Here is a 26868-nt window from a genome sequence, read left to right on the forward strand (position 1 = left end):
TGCCCGACCGGGATCCACCCGGCACGCCCACCAGGGGCGATGCTCTGCCCACCAGGGGGCGATGCTCTGCCCCTCCGGGGGGGGGGGGTGTCGCTCTGTCGTGACCAGAGCCACTCTAGCGCCTGGGGCAGAAGCCAAGGAGCCATCCCCAGCGCCCGGGCCATCTTTGTTCCAATGGAGCCTTGGCTGCGGGAGGTGAAGAGAGAGACAGAAAGGAAGGAGGACGGGGGGGGGGGGGGGGGGGGGGGGGGGTGGAGAAGCAAATGGGCGCTTCTCCTATGTGCCCTGGCCGGGAATCAAACCTGGGTCCCCCGCATGCCAGGCCGACGCTCTACCGCTGAGCCAACGGGCCAGGGCCCCACATCCCATTTTTAGTGAAAGATATTGTCAGAGTACAATGGTTCAACATCTGGATTACTCTGAAAAGTGATAGGCACTGGTATGTCCACTTTAAAAATTCCAAGGCAGGATAAGTAGGCATTTTAGTCTTCAGGTTGACAGATATGGTGTTCAATTATTGGGTAAATATCAGGTAGATTACTGTCTTAGTGTAATGAGGCCACAGTATTCAGCATCACACATAAAAGCTTATTTGCTTATTACAGGCAAAATATTAATCATTTATAGATAATAGCATTTCACATGAATGAGTCTCTCTTAATAATTTCATAAAAATTAAAATCTGTTGTTTAAACTGTTTTTTTTTTTAATTTTATTTATTGATTTTACAGAGAGAGGAGAGTCTAAATATCAAGTCATAGTTGCTTCACTTTAGTTGTTCATTGATTGCTTGTTGTATGTGCCTTGACTGGGCAAGCCCAGGGTTTTGAACCAACAAACTCAGCATTCCAAGTCAATGCTTTATCCACTACGCCACCACAGGTCAGGCTAAACTATTTTTTAAATAACTACTGCCCATGGAATTACTGCCAATCCTTTATCTCTTTTTCTTTCCTTTCTGTCTCTGCCTCCTCTTCTTCTCTCCTCCTCTGCACATGCATATATACAGGCTCATCTGCTTGGGTCCCTCTTTGGTACGAAAGAAATGTATACCTTACAAGACAGTTGGGCCATAAGACTAATATTTTCCAGTATCTTAGAAATATGCTTTAGTCCATTCAATGGAAAAAATCTAATTATTGTATTGCTTTACTCCAATGAACAATTTCAGTTTGTCAATGAATATAACATTTGTAAAATAGAAACAAAAGTTTGAATATACTTATAAATCAGAGGATGGGAAACCCTTTCTGTAAAAGATCAAGTAATAAATATTTTAGACTTTGCAGAATACTTAACTCTGCCAATTGTGGTGGCAATGTAGCCACAGATGATATGAATGGGCATAACCATGTTCCAATAAAACTTTTTTTGGTGTGTGTGTGTGTGGTAGAGACAGAGAGTCAGAGAGAGGGATAGATAGAGACAGACAGGCAGGAAGAGATGAGAAACATCAATTCTTCGTTATGGTTCCTTAGTTGTTCATTGATTGCTTTCTCATATTTGCCTGACGGGGGGGCTACAGCAGACCGAGTAACCCCTTGCTCGAGCCAGCGACCTTGGGCTCCAGCTGGTGAGCCTTGGTCAAACCAGATGAGCTCGCACTCAAGCTGGCGACCTTGGGGTCTTGAACCTGGGTCCTCACATCTCAGTCCAATGCTCTATCCACTGAGTCACCGCCTGCAATAAAACTTTATTACAAAACAGGCAGTAGTCCAATTTGACTGTAGTGTACCATCCCCAGACATAAGAAGTGGAGATCATCTAGCAATTTAAAAAGTATAGATGACTAGATCACAAGTGTAAAATTTTACACTGTTCCGAAATAAAGTCAAGAACAGTAAGGTGTAGACATGTGTGATATCTGTAATGGGGGTAGCTATAAAAGTGTCTACTTAGGTGCATTCCTAAAATTTTATTTCCAAATAAGGAGCTTTGAATAAACATTAATTTAGTAGTCAACTTGTGAATGGCAAATATGAAACTCTCTCCTGTGCAAAAAAAAAAAAAAAAAGGTCAAAGAATGAGGCATATCTAGGAAAGGGTGCAAACTACACTTCTCCAAGGGGATGCAGACCGCCTAACCCCAAAGGCTCAGCAGCTCATTCATAAACAAATTAAGCACACACTTAAAATTTCTCTTTTAGTAGATTAGACTATCAAAGAACTTTAAAAAAAAGTACCAGATGGAGTTTCAGTGTGAGAAGTGGTGAGTGCAGCCTCACCTGATGGTTCTGTTGGAGTCCTCGTGGTCCGGGTCTGGGTCCTGCGTTTCCCCACCATCGTTCTGGCACTCGGCCATCACCATTGCAGCGTCCTGGACCATGGCCTCCTCCATGTCATCCATGAGCCCGCTGTTCCTCTCACTGTCATTGTCGTCACTCCCTTCTTCCATGACCACATCAGACTCTGCCCCAGGGCTAAGCAAATCTAAAAAATTGTTTTGCACCCGTAAAGATACGCCTGAATCCTGGAGTCAGGGCTTAAGAGAACAATCCTAAAACAAATTAACCAGGAGCCCTAAAAAGGCAGTTATTTGAAGAATTTATCCTTCCTTCTTTAAATTTTGGTTCATAAGTATTTGAATTTATGAGAGGAGCAACATATAATTTTATAAGCAGATGCTTGGTTTTCTTGCCTTTAAGCCTAAAAATATGAAAAGTCATGGAGAGCCTTTGAAGAAAGCCCAGGGTGGGGCAGAAGCAAAGCTGTAGGAGGCCAAAGGAGACCAGGCACAGTGAAGAGGAAACGGAGAGTTCAGTGTTCCAGCTCCGGCGGGGAAAAGGGGTATGTGGGGAAATAAGGGAAAGTGTCACCTGCACTCCTCAGCATCACTGATGCTTGCTCGTCCAGTAACTTTTTCAGTCATGAATTCCAACACATTAGCTTGGTCACAGAAAAAGCATCTTTTAAATACCTAACATATTTGATATTTGGAGTTATACTAAATTACTATCAATATAGTTGATAGTAATGCAGTAAATTATAATTACTTACTGATATAGAGTATTTACTTAAAAATTAGAAAATCAATTGATCAGAGACCTTATCCTGCCAAGCTTGGAAAATTCACAGCTAGCCAGATTTTTCTGACTGTCTGGGGAAATGCAATGTCAAAGTAATCTACAACGTGAAAAAAGGTACCATTTCCCCTTAGCTGAAGTTATCAGGAGCTCATTGACATTTCCCAGCCCTGAACAAAGTCAATAACATATGCCACAGAAAGTGGAAAATCTGCCAAGCTTTCCATTTTGGCAGTTAAGTCATACAGACTTCTCCAGAGCAAAAACCTCTTCTTCTACTAGGGTACGTTCTTCTAAAGAAGAAAGTTCTAGAGGAAAGGATTTAAGACATGACATTTTTCCTAGAGTCTTATGTAGAATTTTCCTAAAGGAAAACTTCTAAATGTAGAACGTGAGCTGAGTTAATATTCCTTTCATTAGTAAAGGTTTGGGTTATCAAGCACATAGATAATGAAAGTAGCTGGGTGGTGGGAGGAAGAGGGTGATTATTTCCTGATGAGCCAGTCTCCATGAGTCTTCCTTCCCTTGACAAACAGTAAGAAAAGTAAACTTCTATCTCAGTGCTTGGTATGAGGATGGAGGAAAAGAGAGTAACAGTTATAACTTGTAGGTAATTCCAACATTTTCTTCATTTCTAAACAAACTAGACTAAGCATATTAAAAAGAGAACTGGAGGCCCTGGCCGGGTTGCGCAGTTGATTACAGTGTCATCCCACATGCCAATGCTCAGGTTGTGGGTCCTGGGTCAGTGCACACTCGGGAAGCAACCAATAATGGCATGAATGAGTGGAACAACAAACTAATGTATGTCTGTCTGCCTCTGCCTCTCTCTCTCTCTCTCTTCCTCCTCACTCCCTTCCTCTTGCTTAAGAAAATTAATAAATAAAAAGGGAAAGTGAGAACTGGAGAAAAAATTCTGGACCCAAGATTTCAGTACGAGCTGTTCACCATGGAGAAACTGAGAAAATCTCTGGTTTTTATTAATGCCTGACGAGCTGGAATGGCTGCTTTTCTACAGAAAGTAGAACAAACAGAGGCCATAACTTACTTTTAGCTCAGTCTCAAGTGTCTGAGCGGAAAAAAACCAAAAAAAACATAAAACAAGAACTGATACCCCCCCCCCCCCCCGCCCCCGTGGGCCCAGTCTCTACCAGAGAAGACGCGCACAGCTGCAACGGTTTACGCACCTCCATTAATGGTCACTTCGCCCAGACAGTTGTTTGGTACTTTTGCTGCACAACGTTTATGGCAGTTGAATCTGCAATCTAATCAAAATGGTGTTAAAAGAAAACAAAAAAAGCCAAGCATTCTTCAGCAAGAGGGTTGTAAAACAAAAAAAAAAAAAATAGTAATTTCAAATAGTTGAGGACTAATTCAAGCATCCAAGTCGGGCCGGCAGCAAGGTGGCCTCACCTTTGCACTGCAGGCCCTGCCTGAAGAGGCCCTTGAGCAGCTTCTTGCAGTACTGGCACACGGTGGGCCGCGTGTACGAGTGGATGACGAACGTGTGAGGCACTTTCACTTTCGACATCAAAATCTTGTCGAGCTGAATAGGTCGTCCAATGTAGGACTGAGAATTCGACCTCTTCTCACGACCAATGAATGACTCTGATGGTGACTTTTGCTATATGTTTGAAAAACAACGGAGAACAAGAAAATGCAAGAGAGTATTTATTAGTAAATGTATGTTTTTTAACATCACATTTTGTTTTACTATTGTATTGAGTGGGTTGATCCTTAAGAATATGAGCGATAAAAGCTAGAACTATATATGTTTCTATTGATGAACATAATTTATAACCCTTTTATTTCTTATTTGAGTTATTTTGTTTGGATAGTTTGAAATGAAGAGGAGTGGAGATCAGAATATTTGACCTTGATCTGAAGAACTTGCAAAAAATGTTGGCTTCTAAAAAGTCATTTTATAACTTTAAGGCAGAAATATAAAGTTAAAAACAAAACAAAAACAATGGTCCTTAACTCAACTGCACATATTATTTCACTGACATTTTCTAAAGTATTATAGGCACAAGGTTAGAAAATGCAAGCAGTTCAGAAGGTAGAAAATAAATACAAATCTCCCCAGTCTGTTCTGCATAGTACTTCATCTGAAAAATGCCTGGAATTCCCAACAGGGCACACACAGAAGAAGTGACCATCTGCTTCTCCCCCATTCTACCTCCCCCTTCTCTCCCTCTTCTCCTCCCACAGCCAGTGGCTCAGTGCCTTGAAGCATAGCCCCTGGGCACTGAGGATAGCTCAATTGGAGCACATCAGCCTCAGGCACTAAGGATAGCTGGGATGATTTCAGCATCAGTCCCAGATGGGATTGCCCGGTGAATCTGGGTACACATGTGGGAGTCTGCCTCACTAACTGCCTGCTTCTCACCTAAAACAAACAAACAAAACAAAACAAATTAAAAAAGCCGCCTACAATGTTTTTGGATTCCCTCAGAGGAAAAAAGTATGATTTAAAATGATTCCTCAACCATATGAAAGTAAAGGGTTAAATTTATACTATTTTTATAATTGGAAAACACAGCAACTAGTGAACTATTCAAAACACACAAATATTGGTGTTTTGGTTATAATTATATCTCTATATGCTCCTGTCTCTCATTTTGAAATGAATCAGTCAAGGCATGTTTTAAAAATTAAATGAACTGGCCCTGGCTGATGAGCTCAGTCGGTTAAGAGTGTTGCAGGTTCCATCCCCAGTCAGGGCACACACAAGAATCAATCAATCAATGCACAACTGAGTGGAATAACAAACGAACGCTTCCCCTCCCCCCTCTTTCCCTTCTTCTCTGTCTCTCTGAAAAAAAAAAGAGAAATTAAGCCCCGGTGGGATGGCTAGGTTAGATTATCATCCTAGAGTGTGGAGGTTGTTGGATCAATTCCCTGGTCGGGGCACATACAGGACAGCCTGATGTTCCTGTCTCTCTCTTCGTGCTGCTTTCCAAAAAAAAAAAAAAAAAAGAATCAATGAATTAAAATTAATCATGATTTTGGAAGATTTCATGGTATCTCTTGATCTCTTGACATCGTGGAAATGTACTTGGGAATCATTGGATAAATGTATTCTGAAATCATCAAAATAAAAGATAAATTACTTTTTAATGCATATAATTATATCTCTCACTTCCTAAACTTTTATTATAATTGTGTTTCAAGAACACACAAAAGGCACCTTTCAAGATAGGCCTTGCTATGTACAGTTGAGGCATCAAAACTCATAAAGTTTAAATAAGTCATTTTGGGTCAAATGCTAGTAAATAGTAAAGCCAAAACATGTTTGCCTCCAGAGCTCTTATAATATCACCTCAGTTAATTTCTAATGTGGAATGATGTAAGGCCAGGGGCCGCCATCGTGGCCATTCACATACATGCAGATTCGCATTTGATTTGGAGAGACCATAATGAAACAAGGGAGCCAAGAACTGATGGGCCATCAGCTTTAATCCTAGTTCGCACCCGGCGGGCATGAAATACACACAGCGGGAAAACACTTCCCTTTCCATTCAGGGCTCCCAAAGCCAATGACTTATCTGAGTTTCCTAGAATCAAAGCTTTCTAGCTCACTAGTCTTATTCACCTCTGTTCCCCATCTCCTTCTCTCTGCACAAACTCAGCACAAACTGGCTTCTCCTTCAGCACTCCACCATCATGGCTGCTTCTCCGCTCCTCCATGTGGCCCTTCTCTGCTCTCTTCCAGCATGAGCTCCTCTGCCCCATTTTATAGTGTAGAAATCAAAACCTTTAATCCAATATACAAACAAGGAAGTCTCTGATACACAGTCACTTATCTGAGGCATAAATGGGATTCCTCATAAGAGTGCACCACCTCCTATCATGCAACAGTCAAGGGTGTGGGACAAAGCTTAGTCTTAAAACTAAGCCTTAGGCTATAGGGACCCTGCCTGCTTACAGCCTGTCCCCCACACACAATGCAAACTATAAGCGAGCAAACATATATAACATATTTACAAACTTATTTGACCAACAAGTGATTACTGACAAGTTGAGAAAAAAAATCATAGTTATATATGTAGCTTCCATCCATTTCAATCCCTATCTGCACCAAAAGGATAATACCACTTATTACTAATTGGGGAAATTTTGATTTGTAAACCTGCTAGCGGCAATAAAAAAGTTTTTGATAAGAGGTTCTATTTAGAGATATTATGTCTGTCGTTACAGTTACAACTCCATAAAATAAAAGTATAAAATGTAATCACTCTAGGAAGGCTCACTCTTGCAGAGATGTCTGGGGAGCTCATAAAGATGGGCCAAGCTAGCCTGACCTGTGGTGGCGCAGTGGATAAAGCATCAACCTGGAAACGCTGAGGCTGCCGGTTCAAAACCCTGGACTTGCCTGGTCAAGGCACATATGGGAGTTGATGCTTTCTGCTCCTCCCCCCTTCTCTCTCTCTCTCTGGCGCCTCTCTATAATGAATAAATAAAATCTTTATAAAAAAATTAAAAAAAAAAAAAGATGGGCCAAGCTCTGCCAGACTAGAATCATGAACATATTGCATAAATATCTTCAGGAATTAAAAAAATAATTAAGTCTATAGGGTTAGGTCCCTGTTTTATGTGTCCTTTTTAAGAAACTGTAGCCAACAGGCCAGTTTTAAGCACAAACTAAAATAAAAAGTGATATTTTTCCATCGCTGGAAAGTTTCAACACCCAGAATAAAAGCTGACCTGATGTCACAGTTTCTTAGCAGACTTTAAATGTCCCCAGATTTGGAAAATCATATGAAAAGTTGACGAAATCACCCTTCAGCTATTTTCCTTTATTTGAGATACCTAATTCTAGGCTGTGCTAAAAGAATCAGTTTGACAGAGGACTATTTACTATACCTTGGGGCAAATTCATTTAGAAGAGCAAGAGGCAATCTGATAAACCGAATGTTATCTTCTCATCCAATTTAGTAACATTCGCATAAACACTGCCATAAATTATAAGAACCAGAATTATTCTTGAAAAGTCATTTCATTTATTACCTTCAACCCAGGGTTACATGAGGAATTTTGAAACATTATATGAGTTTAGGGAAAAGAAATTGGCTGTTCCTTTATGTGCAGAGACTGTACTACACACATATTCAAAGAATGATGCGATTCACACAGCCACATGTCTCCAGCACAGAATAACAACTCCTCAACTACATAATTTATAATGTCAGAAATTAAGACTGTAATAGCATTTAAGATTTAATAGCAATTTAAGATTTTCCTAACATTAATAAGAGTACCCTCCTGTCATTCTTAAAATTACAATCTGCTAGTAACATGACCAGAAATACTAATCATTACATTATCTTATAGTTCCAAATATAATTAATCATTTTCAATATGGCCTATGTTTCTATATGATAAAGTAGTGATTGTTGGGCAGATAAAATGTATTATGCTCACTTTGTTAAAGAGGCCGTTGCCCAGGTGATATTAATGTGTGTTGAGAATCCTTGTAGCCTGGGTCTTGGTTTTGGGATTAAGCCTTTCCCATCCTTTTTTGATGTGGGGTGGTACAATCCAATCATGCCTCAGAGAAGTGACTTTGTATTAGAGACTTCCCTATTTGGTATATTGGATTAAGAGTTTGGATTTCTACACTATAAAATAGGGAAGGAGCGGGAGCTTGGGCTCTTGGTTCCTGAGATTATCACTAGAAGAAAGAGCAGAGGGGAGCAGAGAAAAAGCCACGTGGAGGAGGCCAGGAGAAGCAGCCAAGATGGCGGAGTGCTGAGTGAGATGCCAGTTTGTGTAGAGTTTGTATCTGGGATAAGGAAGGAGATGGGGAACAGAGGTGAATAAGTCTGGTGAGGTAGAAACCTTTGATTCTAGGAAACTCGGATAAGTCAGTAGCTTTGTGAGCACTGAATGTGAGTGGGTTTTGGAGCCCAGTGTATGTTTTTACTTGCCCGCCGAGTGCAAGCTAGGATTAAAGACTATGGCCCACCAGTTTGTGGCTCCGCTGTTTCTTTACCGACTGTCCGAATCCAATGCGAACCTGCATGGGCCAGGCTGCTGTGATAGTGGCCCTAGCCCTGGCTTCTGGCTTTACATAGTGTTAAAATACTGAGTTAGGGTACATGCATGGAACTTCTCATGTGGGAACTGATTTACTGCTGGAAGGAGACTAAGTTGTTTAATTTTTTAAAACATTTTGGGGAAAGAAAGAGTGAAGAAGCTTTCTGAAGTTTTGTTGCAGAATTACATTGTTTCTGGGAGTGCACATGCATGCATTTGCATGTGCTTTTCTCTATTATGAGGCAAATCTAATAAGCTAAGACAAAATGTGGTAAGGTACCTGTTGGGCAGATAAAATACATTATGCCCACTTTATTAAAGATGGCGCTGCCCATGTAGAAGCCCATCTCCCAGGTGATATTAGTTGCCCTTCTTGCTTGGGATGGGTGTGATTATGTTAATGTGTGTTGGGGGAGGGCTTTTGCGCCAAAAGGCTTTAAAAGGAAGAGAGATCATGTTGTTCTGGGGAAAGAGTGATTACATTCTAGGACCCTGGTGGGCCAATCGTGGCGCCGTTTGGTTGCTCTGCTACCATCCACCATGAAAGCTGGAATGCCTACTAGTGGGCGGGAGGGATCAGGTTGACCAGCACTGCAAAAGTGGGCAGTTTTTATAAAAAGGCTAGTCATCACATTCTAGGAGAAGCCCATGCTGTAGGAGAGCAAAGAAAGGCCACGTGGAGGAGATGGGAAACAGAGGTGAATAAGGCTTGTGAGTTAGAAAACTTTGATTCTAGGAAACTCGGATAAGTCAGTGGCTTTGGGAGCCCTGAATGGAAAGGGAAATGTTTTCCCACTGTGTGTATTTCTTGCCCGCCAGGTGCAAGCTAGGATTAAAGGTGATGGCTCACCAGTTTCTGGCTCTGCTGTTTCATTACCGTCTGTCCGAATCCTATGCGAACCTGCACGGGCCAGGCTGCTGTGATGGTGGCCATGGCTACTGGCTTTACAGTACCAAAAAGTTGCAAAATTAATATTGATATTTTGGGAAGAAAGGTCAGGTTTTCTGTCCTGTCCTTTGCTTGGGGAAGGGAGGGAGAAGAATATAGAAGCTATCTGACTTACAAGAACAATGGGTCATTTCGTTTTAACTATGTATAGAATAAAGGTTGTCTGAGGAATGTCTTTTCTCTTTCAATAAGAGACAGAATTTGCATACCACCCTACATTGATTTTGGCTCTTCCTCCCTTCCTGGAATCCTGAGAGTAACATACCTCTAGGAAAAGGAGGGGAGATAGACACTAAAAGATTTGTAAATGTCTTTGATTGTATTACCTTCAAAGTTTTAATGTTCTTATGAATCCTCTAAAGAAATGTTATAAACTTGTTAATAATTATGTCATGATGCCATCTTTCCCCCAACCTGTATGTGGTCAAAGGGTATATAACCAGCCTCAGAGATATACTTGGAGCACATGATTTGGGTCTGCAATGCCCCGTGTTAGTCATATGCGGCCAGCATATTTAATAAATCTCTCCCTTTAATAAAACTCCTTAAAAATTCATCTGGACTTGGTGTCTCTATGTAAACCCGCGGAAGGGAGGTACGGGTACTTTACAACAAAAAAAGAAGACTGTGTCACTATATGATGACTTTGTAAAAACTTATTAGATATTTATCCATGCTTCAATCAACATGGAAAACCAGGCCTTCACTGATATAGAACAAATTGTAAAACAAAATCAAAGGCCTATGAAATCAGGCCATTGCCCTATAATATATATTTATCATTATTTACATAAGTGTTTATGTCATCAGGCAATCATCCCTTCAACAAACATTTCTAATGACGGGAACACAAACCAAACACTTCTAAGGATTTTCAGAACCTGTGCTGCAATTTTAAACTAGTAATATTGTTACATTTTAAAGCAAAATATATAATTTCAGCTATGTGAAGTTTTATATGAAAGTATGTACACCAGAAAGCCACAATTACAGTATGTTTTGTTTGATTTATCAAGTTATAGAGTAGGTAAAAATTTAGAAATTGATAATTTTAAATTAAAATATTCTTAAATAATCTCCATTGATTTAAATCTGATTACCGTGGACTTTAAGATAACTTCAACATGAAACTACACTTGTGAGTCAAAGGGTAATATTGACTTAAATAAGCATGCTTTTTTAAAAAATGTAATGTGTTATTATACAAAGTAAAGAATTATAACATTGCTTTATATCTTCATTAACTTCATTTTATCTTTTGCTTATTTGTATATACAGTACTTGTTGGGCAAATAAGTTTGTAAAATGTGTTTTTTTTAGGTTTGCTCGCTTATATTTTGCATTGGCCTGGGCAATGCCATGTGTATGTAATCTGTGAAAGGCTGTGGTGCCTGACCTCAGAGTGGGAGATTGCAAACTGCAGATTACCTTCTTGCTTCTGAGGGGCCGCTGTATTGTTAATGTTTGCTAGAGAAGGGATTTTTTCCCCAGACTGGGTTTTGTAGAGAAGGAGTGCAGATGTGGAACCAGAGCTGAGGGGCTTTGGGAGCTCCTCTGAGGCTTGTGGGGGCCTTTGTTTCAAGGAGGAACCAGGAAGATTATCTGGGTTGTGGGACAGGAGACTGAGTCAGGACTTTGGGAGCCTGAATGAGAGGAGAGCAGTCTTCCCTGCCTGTTTGCTCGTCCACCGGCAGGAGACTTTAATAAATGAATGGCCCACCAAACTTTGGCTCCACAGTTTCTTTACCGTCTGCCCAAATTCAATGAGAACCTGCATGGCCACAATGGCGGAGGCCACTGGACATACAGTACTTTAGAATTTTAAATAAGAACTTTTTAAAAGTAAACTCTGGTAATGAGAAAATTCTTCATTTCTCATTAATATGGTGAAGATTTTATTAGGCTTACTAATTTAATTAAATTTATTTCCACTGTTACTTGCTGTTCCACTTTGGCTCTGTGTATTTAATGAACTCGGGAAATCTGCAGAATGGTGGGGTTTTTTTGTTTTTTTTTACAGGCATAGGGAGAAAAGTTGAGATGCTTTGGAAAGGGAACTACTATATTTTGTTTCATTCTACTTCATTAGTATGTTCAGAGCAAAAGTATCACAGAGGTGAAAGAACAGACTTAAAATGCACTTCTCTATAATTATGGTAAGCATACAGGGGGACGTACTGCCAAAAATTAACATTTTTGTATTAGCCATGGGTCCTAGGAATCGTTCTTTTCCTGAATGAGGAGTTTAGATCAAATTACAGGTATGTGTGTAACTTGACATTATTGTAAAATAAGGTATTGGAGTGGGTGTGTATACATGATTTGATTTGGCAAATTACAGATGATGAAAAGTATAAAGGCGTCTTTTGTGTTCTCAGTAAGAGAAATCATATCAAGGATGTGAGAGAATATGAAGAAAAGAAAAATGAGAAAAGCTGACATTTAAAGCCAGAATTGGAGATTAAAAAGAATAAAGATTATAGAGATTAAAATTTGTTTAAAAGTCTGTGATCCTGTTTAGTATCTGTATCATCCTGATGCTAACAGAGTTTCATCTGAAATGACTGCCAAAGTGAAAACTATATGCATTGAACACCTACTTAAAGAGAATACATTCTGCTTTTCTAGAGGTTGAGTTTGTTTTTTAAACCGGTTTGCTAAATTAATGACTCAGCAAGTTTGGAACCTTCCCAGGAAATGATTGCTTAGATTACATTATGGAAACTCCAACTGCCAGCAAGTCTTTAAACATTTAACAGGACTCTGTAACAATTTCCCAACAAGGCATATTCTACTTCACAGTTCAAAACGAATTCTCTTCATTAGTAAAGCTAGAAAACAGAGGGGGAAAAGATGCCTTAACTTGTGGTTTGCTTGTTGTCATTTATGTAGAGATCAAACATAAGATTTTCTGAGAGAAAAAAGTCTCTTTACAAAAAAACATAATTCAAATAAATAAAATTAAAAAATAAAAATAAAAAACACGGTTCAAAAGAAAATTTCCACAGTATTAAATTATTTATATTTATTAACTAAAATTCATTTCTGCCCCATACTGGGGTGAATTTTGGATGACATAACTCCCTTTGACTTAAACACAAATTTAAAAAAAAGCAGTACAGAATTCTTTAACATACGTGTTGACAAGTCTTTGTGGAGCTGTGTCAGTCATCAAGACAATAAGCTTGTAAAGGAAGGGCAGTGTCTTAAAATATCTGTCCTCTGTTAATGAAAAGATGTCCCAAGAACTTGATAAAAAATAAGCATTGCTTGAATTCATCAGTGAATGTTTTCAGGAAGTAAACACATGGAAATAAATGGATGAGAAATTTCAATAGAGATATTAAAATATTTAATATTACATGGACTGCAACACATTTGCTTTACTGAGAGTACAGTTGGCTAAGATACAACTGCTCTTTGAATTTATCTTCCTGATCCTCACCCTTACTTGGGATATCCAACATAAATCTGTGTAGAAGTCTTCTGCTATAGGAAGAGAAAGGTAGCAAGCTGAAATACTTGCAGGCTGTTAATACTAATAGTTGGCCCTTCAATGTTAGGGATGCAATAGAGAATGGGGTAGCCTATAATAAATTGGAGAGGATGGGCTTAATGCAAAAAAGATAGTCACTGCTCAAATACTGCTAATAGGTTCCATGTGAGTATGTAAGCCCAGTGCCTATGGACCTTTTAGTTTTTCAAAAGCAGAAAATCCAATTGTTTTATGAAATAATGCTATTTTTGTGTGTGTGTGTGACAGAGACAGAGAGAGAGACAGAGAGAGGAACAGGTAGGGACAGAGAGACAGGAAGGGAGAGAAATGAGAAGCATCAATTGTTCATTGCGGCACCTTAGTTTTTCTTGACTGCTTTCCCTTATGTGCCTTTGCCAGGGACTACAGCAGAGTGAGTGACCCCTTGCTCAAGCCAGCAACCTTTGGGTTCAAGCCAGTGACCATGGGGTCATGTCTATAATCCCATCTTCATGCTAGCGATCTGTGCTCAAGCGGGAAGAGCTCGCACTCAAGCCAGTGACCTCGGGGTTTGGAACCTGAGTCCTCCATGGCCCACTCTGATGCTCTGTGCCACCGCCGAGTCAGGCTGAAATAATGCTATTTTCAAGTGTAGGCAGCTCTAAAAATAATTTGAAATATTTTGCTAGTCAACTTATTTGGGTAACAAATCTAGTTCATGGGGAGCCTGAGAACCTTGAACTAGGCTTAAGACACTTCTTATAACTTCCATATGCACCAAACATTTTTTTTTTTTTTTTTTTTTTTAGTGAGAGGAGGGGAGGCAGAGACAGACTCATATGTGCCCTGACCGGGACCTACCCAGCATGCCCACAAGGGGGCGATGCTCTGCCCATCTGGGGCCCTTGCTCCATTACAAGTGGAGCCATTTTTTAGCACCTGAGGTGGAGGCCATGGAACCATTTTCAGTGCCTGGGGCCAACTCACTTCTATTCATCTATGGCTGCAGGAGGGGAGGTGAAAAGAGAGAGAGGAAGAGAGAAGCGAGAGGGGGCGGAGTAGAGAAGCAGATGGGTGCTTCTCCTGTGTGCCCTGAGAATTGAACCCGTGACTTCCACATGTTGGGCTGACACTCTACCACTGTGTCAACCAGTCAGGGCCTGTGCCAAACTTTTATAGCACTTTACATATATATATTAATTCATTTAAATCCCATGACCACTAGTGTTATAATCCCCATTTTAAAGATAAGAAAACCCAATCCCAAGGAGATTAAATCATTTGTCCAAGATCACACAGCTCATAAATACCAGAACTATGAATTTAGGTAGTCTTGCTCTAGATAATAATGATTTCTCTCTCCATAATCCCTCCCAGTTCTCACATTTCCTGGTTTTATACCAAAATAAAAATGAAAAGTATTTTCTTTCCCTCATTTAAATCATGAAGGAAGAGTTCATAGAAGACAGTGAGAATAATTAATAGTATGATCTACATGCCAAAATGCAATTAATAGTATGATCTACATGAAAATATTAATTCTTTAACCTTGACCTACAGAAGAGACTTACAACCAGCTTGTCTGTGCTCAGAGGATAGCATATGAGTCATGCATGTTTTCTAGAACATAATGACTAACTGAATAAACATTTTCTATTGTATAAGCATCACTCAGTTGGCTGTCTACTTTCCTACGCAGGTGCTGTTGTGCTTAAAAGATACTAGCACAACTGTGTGAAAACAGATGCAACCAAACACTACTTCTTTATTCTAGAAGTTTTAAGATATCTAGTATTTTGTACTAATGTTCAAAGAACTGTGCAAAACAGCACTTTATATTAGATCTCTACTACTGCCATCAAGATGGATCCATCTGATTTAACAAGTGTTTCCTGTGGAAAATCCTACCTAAAAGCCCATTTAAGATTATGCAGGACATAAAGACTGTAAATATTACTCACTGTGCCCAGTGAGTTTATCATTCCATTGTATTCTGGACATAACATAATTGTTACTATCAACAGTAACATGTGATCTTTCGCATGGTTCTGCCTCTTTCTTCACAAATTTTAGTTCATGTCACCTTCTCCAAGAGGCTCCAGACCACCTAAACTTATTGAACATTCCCTGTTCACACTTTGTTACTCTCCGGTACATCCTCTGTCTCTTCATGAGGATGCAGCCTGCAACTTTCTTATTTATGTATTTGCCAATTGGTTTTTTACTGTATCCCTTCAATAGAATATAAGTTCCATGAGGAGAGGATCTTAACAATTTTGTTCATCACTGTACCACCAGCTTTAGGAATAATGCTTCACACAGAACAAGTGACCATGTATAAGAAAGTTTAAAGAAAATATCCCCAGGAAAAGTGGAGGAAGGGGTCATTCAGAAAAGCAATTTCCTGTAGAAGAGACATTTGGTGTGAACACCAAAGTATTCTTGACATACAATGACCATGTTGAATATTATTAGCCATTAAAATTAGGTTTAAGACACCTGACCTGTGGTGGCGCAGTGGATGAAGTGTTTACCTGGAATGCTAGGGTCGCCAGTTCAAATTCCCGGGTTTGCCTGGTCAAGGCACATACAGGAAGCAACTATTGCAAATAGATGCTTCCTGCTTCTTCCCCCTTTTTCTTACTCTCCCTCTCTCTCCCCTCTCTCCAAAAATCAATAAATAAAAAATATATATGTTTAAGACAACTCAGTCCTCCCAATCGTCAGATTGTTTAGACATTTCTTTTATGTACTCTGAAACCTGTTTATCCCAGTTGGAATTGATTAAACCCATACATATCGCTGCTAGGAAAACATCATTGTCAATGTTCAGTATGATACTGACTACTTTCTGAAGCAAAAAGAAACACTCAGCGCCTTTCAACAACTCTTAGAGAATATACTACCTCTCAACAGGAAGTCAAGGAATTTCCAGCATAGACTGGTTCTTGGGCACAGACAAGTCTGAAGACCCCTGGGGGATGGAGCTCACATAGGAGCACTCATGCTTTCATGCCCTGTAATTCACTGAGTAGAGGGCAGGGTATTTGATGAGTTTCAAATTGTTTAGTGCTATTCTGTTATAATTCTGATTCTATACTCTTTGAACTACCAGCGCCAAGTGGCCAGGTACATGAGTTTGGCTCCTCAGTTGGGCACCCTAAATACATAGCATAAATAAAAGCTAATCAACACCTTTTCACAACAATGGAAAGCACTGCTACAGGGCAGAAAAAATTATGTTCCCAGCTTAGTGGTGATGGATGCTGTATTTTACAGTGGAGAATCCATTTCTTAGTGTTTGCAGCAATTTGGGAAAGCTTTTACAGTAATAACATACAATCTCATTAAAAATACAAGGTGATCTGGATTTGCTGAGTGCTAAAGTAGCCTTAAAAGTTACATTAACTTTTATATTACTTCATTCTTTTTATGTAAATAGAAATGAACAGTAAAAGAACCGTACTATTTTCTTAAACGATCCACCCTTTGCAGGGAAAGCACAAGAACTATTAGCGAATTGTTGCAAATTACAGTCATTGTTCTTTCAAAATGTGTTACTAACATCTACAAATCTGTGGGATCCTGGAAGAAAAGAGAGATGTAGTATAAGTAAAAATATCTCTCTTTTTACTTGAAGGCAATGCAACCTTAATAGTATTCACTCTACACAATAAAAAAAAGGAGCATTTCCACTGAGGAAGAAAATAACTTTACGTGCCAACAACTTCTACTTTGGGGCTTCAAATGTCAGACTTGATCTACACATAGAATATGAACTATTTAAATATCAATAGCAATTTAGGGATATATATTTCCATAGTGTTTGATCCTGTTCAAAATTGACAGGGGCTGGCTTGAGATTATGAGTTCACTGGAAAGCTGAATGAAATAATTTGGAAAATGGCTGTCCCATTAATTACTGCCTTGGAAACACCAAGAAGCAGCTGAAAAGGCATGCTATAAACAGTCTCAGACTGAAAAGGTTAGAGCCTCTCCCTTCAAAAGTGGCCCATAAGGATAACTTTACAGTATTTTATAGAACCTTAGCCTGTAAAGTCAATGCTAAACACAAAACACTGTATATTTATGAGCATGCATATTTCTGAAACAACATAGTAGAACCAAAGACTACATTTTAATGCAACTCAGTTTAAAAAGAGAAGAGGAGCTGAGACTTTTTCCTTTACCTGCAAAAAGTTTTTGAGTTTTAAAAATACAGATAAGCGCTTGATCAGGCGGTGGCGCAGTGGATAGAGAGTCGGACTGGGATGCAGAGGATCCAGGTTCGAGACCCTGAGGTCGCCAGCTTAAGCGCGGGCTCAACTGGTTTGAGCAAAGCTCACCAGCTTGGACCCAAGGTCACTGGCTTGAGGAAGGGGTTACTCGGTCTGCTGAAGGCCCACGATCAAGGCACATATGAGAAAGCAATCAATGAACAGCTAAGGTGTCGCAACGAATAACTAATGATTGATGCTTCTCCTCTCTCTCTGTTCCTGTCTGTCTGTCCCTGTCTATCCCTCTCTCTGTCTGTCTCTGAAAAAAAAAATACAGATAAACATTAACTCAGTGAAATTATCTCAGTGATATTTTCAGTGCATAGAGACAGTAAAATAGATACCACCCAAAACTGTACTATTTGGAGAAAGAAATATATTTGTTCATAACTTCTGGACATTGTTTCAACCTGCATTTGACTATATTTATCATCAAAATGGCAACTTTCACTCTTCTTGAGAAGGGAGAGAACTCTTCTGATCAAATAGAACCAAATGTCAGTAAGCCATGTCTAATAGATCAGATAAAATAACTAAATATTTCTGCAACAGACAAAATTTTGAAGTCAAATTATTTGTTTCTAAAAGTCTAATTTATAGTACCAATTTGTATTCTACCTTCCTAATGTCTCATTATCATTTCTTCTACACAAACCTTTATCACTTTATTTACTTAGCATAGAGACATTCATGGGACATATAAACTCTCAAAGTGAACATGAGCAATTTTTTTTTCATGATACTAGCTAAGAGCTCAGCAGTCATGACTGGTCAGGAATTAAAGGAGACAAGACTGAAATCTGGCCAGGTCTGGCATGACATTAGATGGATACGGATGGCCATTAAGCAAATTAGTATTATTGGTAACAAGGGTTGGGGTTGTTTTGTATTTTAAGGTGCAAAGCAGTGTTTTGTGTCCTCAGGCTCAGCTGGTGGGGACTGTTATAGGAGCCTTCATTAAAGATCTGTTTGTTCCTAAGACCTGCATGTTGTAAGTGTAGGTAAGTGGCACATGATGCCTCTGTGCCCCAGTGGAGTTCATGAGGAGCTCTCCTTCAGTGTTCATATTTAGAATGACACATTTGGAAGTTTTTGTTCACAGCATGAACGTATGTGTGATAAACCAGACACGCTGAATGAAATCAGGCAACAGCTGGTTAGCAGCACATGAAAGTAGACCACATGCTCCAAATTTTACGGAAGGGTTCCTTCCCCACTAACCCACCACTGCACTTCTGACTCACAGGGGGTGGAAAAGTGTGGGCTCAAGAATTCTCGGCTCTCTTCCCTCACTGAAAGTTTACACTGTCCAAGTTTGAATTTGGAGAACAACTTTACACAATCATCAAAAGAAATGGCGATACAGGGCAAATGTACTAAATGTACGTCATGGTGTATGGTGTATTATTTAAATGGAAAAATGACTTCTTAGTTCAGAGAAATAACCAGGATTCCTGGAACTCTAGAACACAAGAGTGACAATTAAAGTCTCTACTGCTAGAGAGACTTTTGCTACTTTGGAGAATATCCCGGAAAATATTCATTTGGCCAAAAATATCACCATAGTTTCATTCAGAATTAGAAAGTTTATTTTTTTTCAACATTTGTTCATTTGAAAAGAATCTACCTTGACTATTATAAAGCATATCAGGATCATACACCAGTTGTAAATAAAAAATGCAATACTGGTATCCTCTTATCTTCATTAATTTTTTTAAATGAACAAAACCAGTAAATAAATGAGTCATTTTGGGGGTGGATTTTCTAGCAAGTATGTAGCCAAGAGTTCCTTTTAGTATAATGATTGTCTTAATTAAATGTGAGTCAGTAACCTTTATGAAAATAATATCACTATATGGTAAATTATTATTTATAAAATATGAAGTTAAAATGAATATTGCCTATTTTCATAAAAACTAAAGAATGCAAAAAGTGAGTATATACAATAATTGAACACAGGGAAAACTTTTACAATGAGCAATTTATTTCCTAATACTTTCTCTGAGGCATTCTGAATGTTAAGAATTGATGGATACATGAATTTACCAAAACTTCCAAACTGCCCTTTTGCTGTTCTGCTTGTCTATCTGACCCCAACCTTACTTACTGGACTATTGCCCCTGAAACAGAAAAGTTTTAGGAAGCTGGTCAGCCACCCTGAGGAGAAGCGTTCCAAGAAGCCGATATTGTAAAACTACAGAAGGGAGCATACCAGAACTGCTGACGCAACACACACTTGCTCAAAGCTCTCCCTTAACCCTATAAAAAATTTGCCTCAGAATCTGTGTGGGTGCACTTCTCCTGGTGGAGTGCCTCGGCAGGTCTTTCTCCTCTAATAAAGCCTGCACACCTGGTGTTCGAGTGCCATTTCATTCTTCTTACAAGAATGACCAAAAAGACTACTAGGCTAGAAACATTAAATTTCACTAAAACCAAATTTTCTGTAGTGCCCCTTAACCTCAAAGCCATAATAGCAAATGCTTTGTTAAGGACATTTAAAAACTTTTAAATTCACTTCAGTAATGTTCTTAAATTTAAAAAAGTTCCATAAGGACTAACTTACATTTAAAATAATTGTCATCGACTATACCCTGTGGCTGCAAAGAACACCAGTGTTTTCTATTCTGCTTTACTTTCTACCTTGACTTCACCTCCTTTACTTCAAGAAAAGATCATTCTCCTCAATACTTTGACAAAAATAATATATTTAATCTGCTCCTATTGATTTACTTTCAAAAGTCTATATATAAAAGAATGAATGAGAACAATTTTTTCTGTGTTATAATGTCAGTATGGAAAAAGACATAAAAAACTCATGTAAAACTGAAAATATACTTCTATCATATTTTAATAGAGGATTACTGTAATAACATATAAAGATTCTAAGCAGTCAAGAATCATCTTAAAAGAAAAAGGCAATTCACTATAAATGAAATACAAATAATCAATAAATATATAAAGCTGTTTTTCTTTTGATAAAAATAATATTTACGTATAGCTAATTTTTTCCTTAAAAATGGTAAACAAAATAAGAAGGAAAGAGTTATTTGGCTGCTAAGACTACAACCTACCAATTCATTCAGACATGCTTATTAAAAAACCAACTAATGCTTTTTAAAATGTGCAAAAAACACATGCAAAGATGCTTATTTCACATTGTTTAAAATAAAAAATGAAAACCTAATCAGTAGATAAAATAAATTAATATATATCATTGTGATGTAATACCAGGGAGCTTTGACAAAGATATGTAGCTACTTTGTGATACACACACACACTATATCTGTTGGCATATTGTTCATTTATGCAAGCTCCATGAGGGCAGAGAAATTATCTAGTTTTGTACAATTTTGCATCTTAGTATGTAAATTCTGCAATTCATAATAACTGTCACTAAAATGTTTCTTTAAAAATTTCATTAAATTTTATGCATTGTCTTTTTCTAAGACATGTATAAAGAGAATAAAAGTCTGTCACCTTTTTTTATTAAAGATTTTATTTATTAATTTTAGAGAGAAGAGAGAGAAAGAAGAGGAGAGGAGCAGAAGCATCAACTCCCATTATGTGCCTTGACCAGGCAAGCCAGGGTTTCAAATCAGCAACCTCAGCGTTCCAGGTCGACATCTTATGCACTGCGCCACCACTGGTCAAGCTGTTACCTTTTTAACACACTGGGTTCAAACAGTTCAAGAACAAAAACATATGCAGAAAATGCATGCTATTTATATGAGGAGCTATCCTGTGATGGCCTTGCTGCCCTAAAGTGGTACAACTTCACAGAAAAGAACACTTGTCAGTCCTCCTGTAAACAACCTGTCCCCGGGTTTATTCCCAAGGGATAAAATTATATTTAAAATTATATCTAAAGGCATTTTAAATTATAAAATTTAAATTTACAAGAAGAAAAATACCTTTATTGGACTTTTCTAAGTATAGGGCACATTTTAAACTAGGATAATTTTTCTAAGCATAAGAATTTACTATTATTGAAGCAGTTTTCTTCAATTAACATTTTACAAATCAAGATATCTTGACTTACCATTTTTATTTAACCCAGAATATGTTCTGGTTGTTTCCTTTAGCATCCTTTGTTCGAATTACCTTTACGGGGCCATCTTAGAATGAACACTAATAATGGTATCTGAAATTTGTAATTTCACTGCGGAAAATAATAATACATCAACTCTCAATTTGCAAGAGGTGCATAAATAAGGAAAATCAAATATTTACAAGTCACTTGGTCAAAACAACTTATCATAAGAAAAGCACTGTTGTAGTCTAATCCTTGACCTGAATGTCTGTTCTCTGTGTTTAGGTTACTAATTGCTTAAGATAGACAAAAGGCCAATTTTGGAGGATGACTTAAACTCTTTATGAAGGAAATTTGTATCTTTTCCATATATAAATTCTTGGATTGAGACCTTGAGATATTCACTTGCATACCATCTTTTAAAAAAAATAATTAGATTGTGATAATTTATTAAGGACTAAAAGTTCCTTTTTTGTGCCTTGGTGTGCCAACAACAACCTGTGCATATTGAGATGGTGACCTCACTTTACATAGTTCTGGGCTATCTGCATCAGCACACAGTTCCAACATGCTTAATTTCAGTCAACATGCTACTGAGTAAAGTGACTGCTAACTGTACCCCGTACTTGTATGTTCAGTTTCATAGAGAACACACCAGTGTTGAGGTATCAGGTTATCTGAGGACAAAATTTTATTGAAAAATTAAAGATCTATTATTCTAAAGCCTGCATTGCTCTTTGTTTTATTGAAGACTGTAAAATCTTTTTTTTCTTTAAGTGAGAGGAGCAGAGATAGAGAGACAGACTCCTGCCCTCATCCAGGATCCACCTGGCAACCTCGTCTTGGGCCAATGCTGGAATCAACTGAGCTATCCTCAGCACATGAGGCCGAGGCTTAGACTAACTGAGCTATCTTCAGCTCCCAGGGTCAATGCTTGGACCAATCGAGGTACTGGCTGCAGGAGGGGAAGAGAGAGAGAGAAAGGGGAAGGGAAGCAGATGGTCGCTTCTCATGTATGCCCTGACTGGGTACTGAACCCAGGATGTCTGCATGCTGCGTGATGCAATATCCACTGACCCAACCAGCCAGGGTCTGTGAAAACTTACTGTACTTTCCCATGTGTAAGATGCACCTTTTTTTGAAAAATTTAGGGTCTAAGAACTGGGTGCATTTTATAGAGTGGTTGTAGATTTATTTACTTACATTTCCCGCTTTTTTGACAGTGATGAGGATTTGTATGAATTTTATGATGAATAAAATTTCAGTTCAATAATTTTATGTAATACAATTTTTTTCAAATTTCAAGCCCCCAAATTAAGGTGTGTCTTATACATGGGAGCGTCTTATACATGGGGGAATACAGTAGTAATAAAGAAACAACAAATATGTTCTTTTTGCAGTTCAATAGATAGATTGAACTCTCATCAAAATTTCTTTTTAAAATTATAGTTGACATACTATTTTGAGCTAAATTCCTTTTTTTAATTTAATTAATTGTGTTTACATAGATTCTGAGCTAAATTCTGACCTAATTATTTTCATAGATTCAATGCAGGTAACTGTCTGATGACAACTGAATATTATAATGTTGGTTTGTAAAAACTGGTGAAGCACATCGTGGTGAAGCCAGGAAGAGTTCGTACATACCTCAAAGCCAGGACTCAGAGGAGACTGAAAGATGAAGTTGTAAGAGCAAAAAGCAGGCAAGGGAGCAGAATAAAGAGAGGAAAAAAGAAAAAAAAAAGTGTTACTGGAGGAAAGCAATGCATGCTACTCAATAATGTTTTATATAGGTTTGCTTTCAAGAAAAAGCAAAATGTCATACTAATCAGTCTTTGTGGCCACACATACAACTGAGCTAGAAATTACCTTTTAACATTTTAAATAGAACTATAGAAACAAACTCAGAATTGCAAAAACATTTTACAGGTGTGAGCTGGTAGAGGCAAAATAACCCAAAAAAACTACTTGTTATTGGTGTCAGTGATGACAGATGGTTCATTCACCTTGTTGAAAATAAATTATAGTCAGAATGAAGCATTTTTGACCTTTAAAGGAAAGATTAGATTTTCTTCACAATAATTTATCCTCTCAATGGGAAAAGAAAGAAAAAGGTCATCAAAGTAATCAAATGTTACACAGTTGTTATCTGCCTACCGGCAAGAATAAGCTGATGAATAATCAGTTTCAGTCAGTAGTTTATGAACCTGGAAAGTCCAAGAGTGGGTTAGAGCTGTAATGAGGGAAACAGGCCACTGTGCATTCTTTGTTCCTTTTAGAGTCTTTGGTGAGTATCATTGTCTTCTGTTTGATTTCATTAAGGTAGAAATATAATTCAAAAATGAAAAGGTTATTCTGAATTTTTTAAGAAGGGAAAAGTATTAATTTAAAAAATATAAGAAAACTCCTGGTTAAGTAGACAACACATATCTGATAATTTATACTGAATATATTTTTTATCCCTGTTCCCTCAAGTTTTTCCTAGCAGCTTTACTAGAAAAAAAATCAAAACTAAAATGTTGACTCTTTTTCATAACAAAAAATGCATGACTGTGTTTTGAAATCAGTGATATTTCCAGTCTTGAATAAACTTTTGCACTTTGAGAAAAATCTTATTATTTGCTCTCTGAAACCCCATATCCTAATTTGCAATCTATACTTAACCCTTCCTGTCAGAGACATTGGGAAGTGCTATACATTAAGACAGGGTCTGCCAGGATTAGTTGCTATTCAATAATACCCGTTAGATTTCTGGATTGGCACAAAGCATGTGCAGAACACAGGGGCAACACGCACTCACTTAAACAGACCCAAATATTACTTTTAAGGAAGAAATATGACCTGGTTTGCATGTACTTTTATAAAACATTTTTATACAGAGGTGGCAGAGACTTCTCTTTGGGAAAGAAAATGAATCAAGTTTCTTAATTTCCAAAATAAGATATTATCCTTATCGTCAATACATCTCATATCCAAAGCTCATGATTTTCTTCCAGTTGTAGTCCTGAATACCTTCACTCTGTGCTCTCAGCATAATTCAGCTTCAGCTGAGTGCTGATCACCTCGTACTGAAGGTGGTCTATGCAATGTGCATTAATTCACTTTTTCCTCCAAGTTGCCACTTCTCACAGTGCATGTTTTTTCACATAAGGTATTCCTAGGTTTTATGAGAAAATAAATTCCATATTTGAGTTACTTTCAGAACACTGTTTTCAATACTGCAGAGCTTCTGAGACCTTTAACTATGCTTAATGAATATTGTAATGTTTACTACCTGACTGGACCAAGAAGCATTTCTCAATCTCATTTGACCAGAAAAATCTTTTTTTACAGAATATTTTATAAGATCAATATTCTGAAGAAAAAATTCTGGGAAACACATAGCTCTGTCTCTTTACCTTGCCTTCAAGTTTGAATTACTCAGAATGAATAGCTCACCAAGAAAAAGAGTCTCCTATTCCTTTGCTTCTAATATCACACTATAGTTTTATTTTTGTTTTCCCCTGGAAGATCATATGAACCACTGTTTTGCATCTGTGGTAAAAACTAACATAGAAAATAATAGCTGTAATACAAATGAACACACAACACTGTGTATTAGGATGATGTGATGCATTACTTTTCATTTATCACCCACAGAATTGCTTACTATTATTGAATAATATAATTTCTAAAACCCCATTGTCTTTTGATTGATTGACAGATTGATAGGAATCTGAGAGCTAAATTTAATTATCAAATTATTCTGATATAATACTTTATTTTTCTCATATTACCTGTGATAAAGAAACTTGAAAACCTTATCACTTGATATGTATTTGTTTCTAACTTTTAGCTATTATGTATAAAGATGTTAAAACATGCTTGTAACACCTGACCTGTGGTGGCGCAGTGGATAGGGCATCAACCTGGAGCACTAAGGTCGCCAGTTTGAAACCCTGGGCTTGCCTGGTTAAGGCACATGTGGGAGTTGATGCTTCCCACTCCTCCCCCTTATCTCTCTCTCTCTCTTCTCTCTCACCTCTAAAAATGAATAAATAAAATATATTTTAAAAAAACATGCTTATAACAATAACATTCACATTAATACTCCTCAAAAATGAAACACTTAGGTCTAAGTCTAACCAAATATGAATGAGTTCTATATGGAAAACCACAAAACTCTGATGAAATAAATCAAAGAAGAACTAAATAAGAGAAGTGTTCATGACTAGGAAGAGTCAATATTATTAAGAGGTCCGTTCTTCTCAAATTGATCTACAGATTCAATGCAATCCTAATCAAAATCATGGCAAATTATTTTATGGATATCAACAAACTGATACTAAAGTTTATATAGAGCGGCAAAAGACCAGAATAATCAAAACAATACTAAAGAATAAAAACAAAGTTAAAGGGCTAACTAACATTACCTGACGTTAAGACTTAGTATAAAGCTACAATAATCAAGACAGTGTGGTTGGTACTGGAGAAAGAACACACAAACAGATCAATGGAACAGAATAAACAGCTCAAAAACAAAAACAGACCCCCATAAATATAGTTAACTGATCTTTGATAAAGGAGCAAAAGCAACACAGTGAAGCAAAGACAATGTCTTCAACAAGTGGACATCACATGCAAAAACAAACCAGATACAGACCTTACATATGTCATAAAAATGAACTCTAAATGGATTACAATGTAAACATAAAACATAATACTATAAAACTCCTAGAAAATAACATAGAAGGAAATTTAGTTAACTTTGGATATGCTAATGCCTTTTTATTTATTTATTTTATTTATTTATTTTGTGACAGAGACAGAGAGAGGGACATATTGTTGTAAGGTACCAAAAAGCTGAAAATTGATATTAATATTATGGGAGGAAAACTCAGGCTTTCCTGTTATCCCTCCTTTAGGGAGAGGACGGAGAGGAATGTAGAAGTTTCTGGCTTGCCAGAACAATAGGTCACTCAGTTTCAAATCTAAAATAAAGGTTAACCTAGAAACTTCTTCTCTTTCAATAGGAGGCAGCATTTACATGCCACCTTTCATTGACTGTAGTTCCTCCCCCTTCCTGGAATCTTGAG

The 26868-nt window shown here is 37.8% G+C and overlaps 1 protein-coding gene across 2 annotated transcripts in view; it reads right to left on the minus strand.

Annotated features, from left to right (window-relative positions):
- Positions 1–26868, minus strand: part of PRKD1 (protein kinase D1) — a 394696-nt gene that overhangs the window by 50860 nt on the left and 316968 nt on the right. The window contains exons 5-8 of one of the 2 annotated variants that reach the window (XM_066277644.1): positions 23441–23464; positions 4437–4647; positions 4211–4288; positions 2226–2430 (exon numbers count right to left, since the gene is read on the minus strand). In XM_066277644.1, coding sequence (XP_066133741.1) covers positions 2226–2430; positions 4211–4288; positions 4437–4647; positions 23441–23464 — 518 coding nt within the window. The remainder of the gene's footprint in view (positions 1–2225; positions 2431–4210; positions 4289–4436; positions 4648–23440; positions 23465–26868) is intronic. The other variant, XM_066277646.1, reaches the window with a different exon arrangement.

The sequence above is a fragment of the Saccopteryx bilineata genome, chromosome 4 (assembly GCF_036850765.1).
Source record: "Saccopteryx bilineata isolate mSacBil1 chromosome 4, mSacBil1_pri_phased_curated, whole genome shotgun sequence".
Taxonomy (NCBI): domain Eukaryota; kingdom Metazoa; phylum Chordata; class Mammalia; order Chiroptera; family Emballonuridae; genus Saccopteryx; species Saccopteryx bilineata.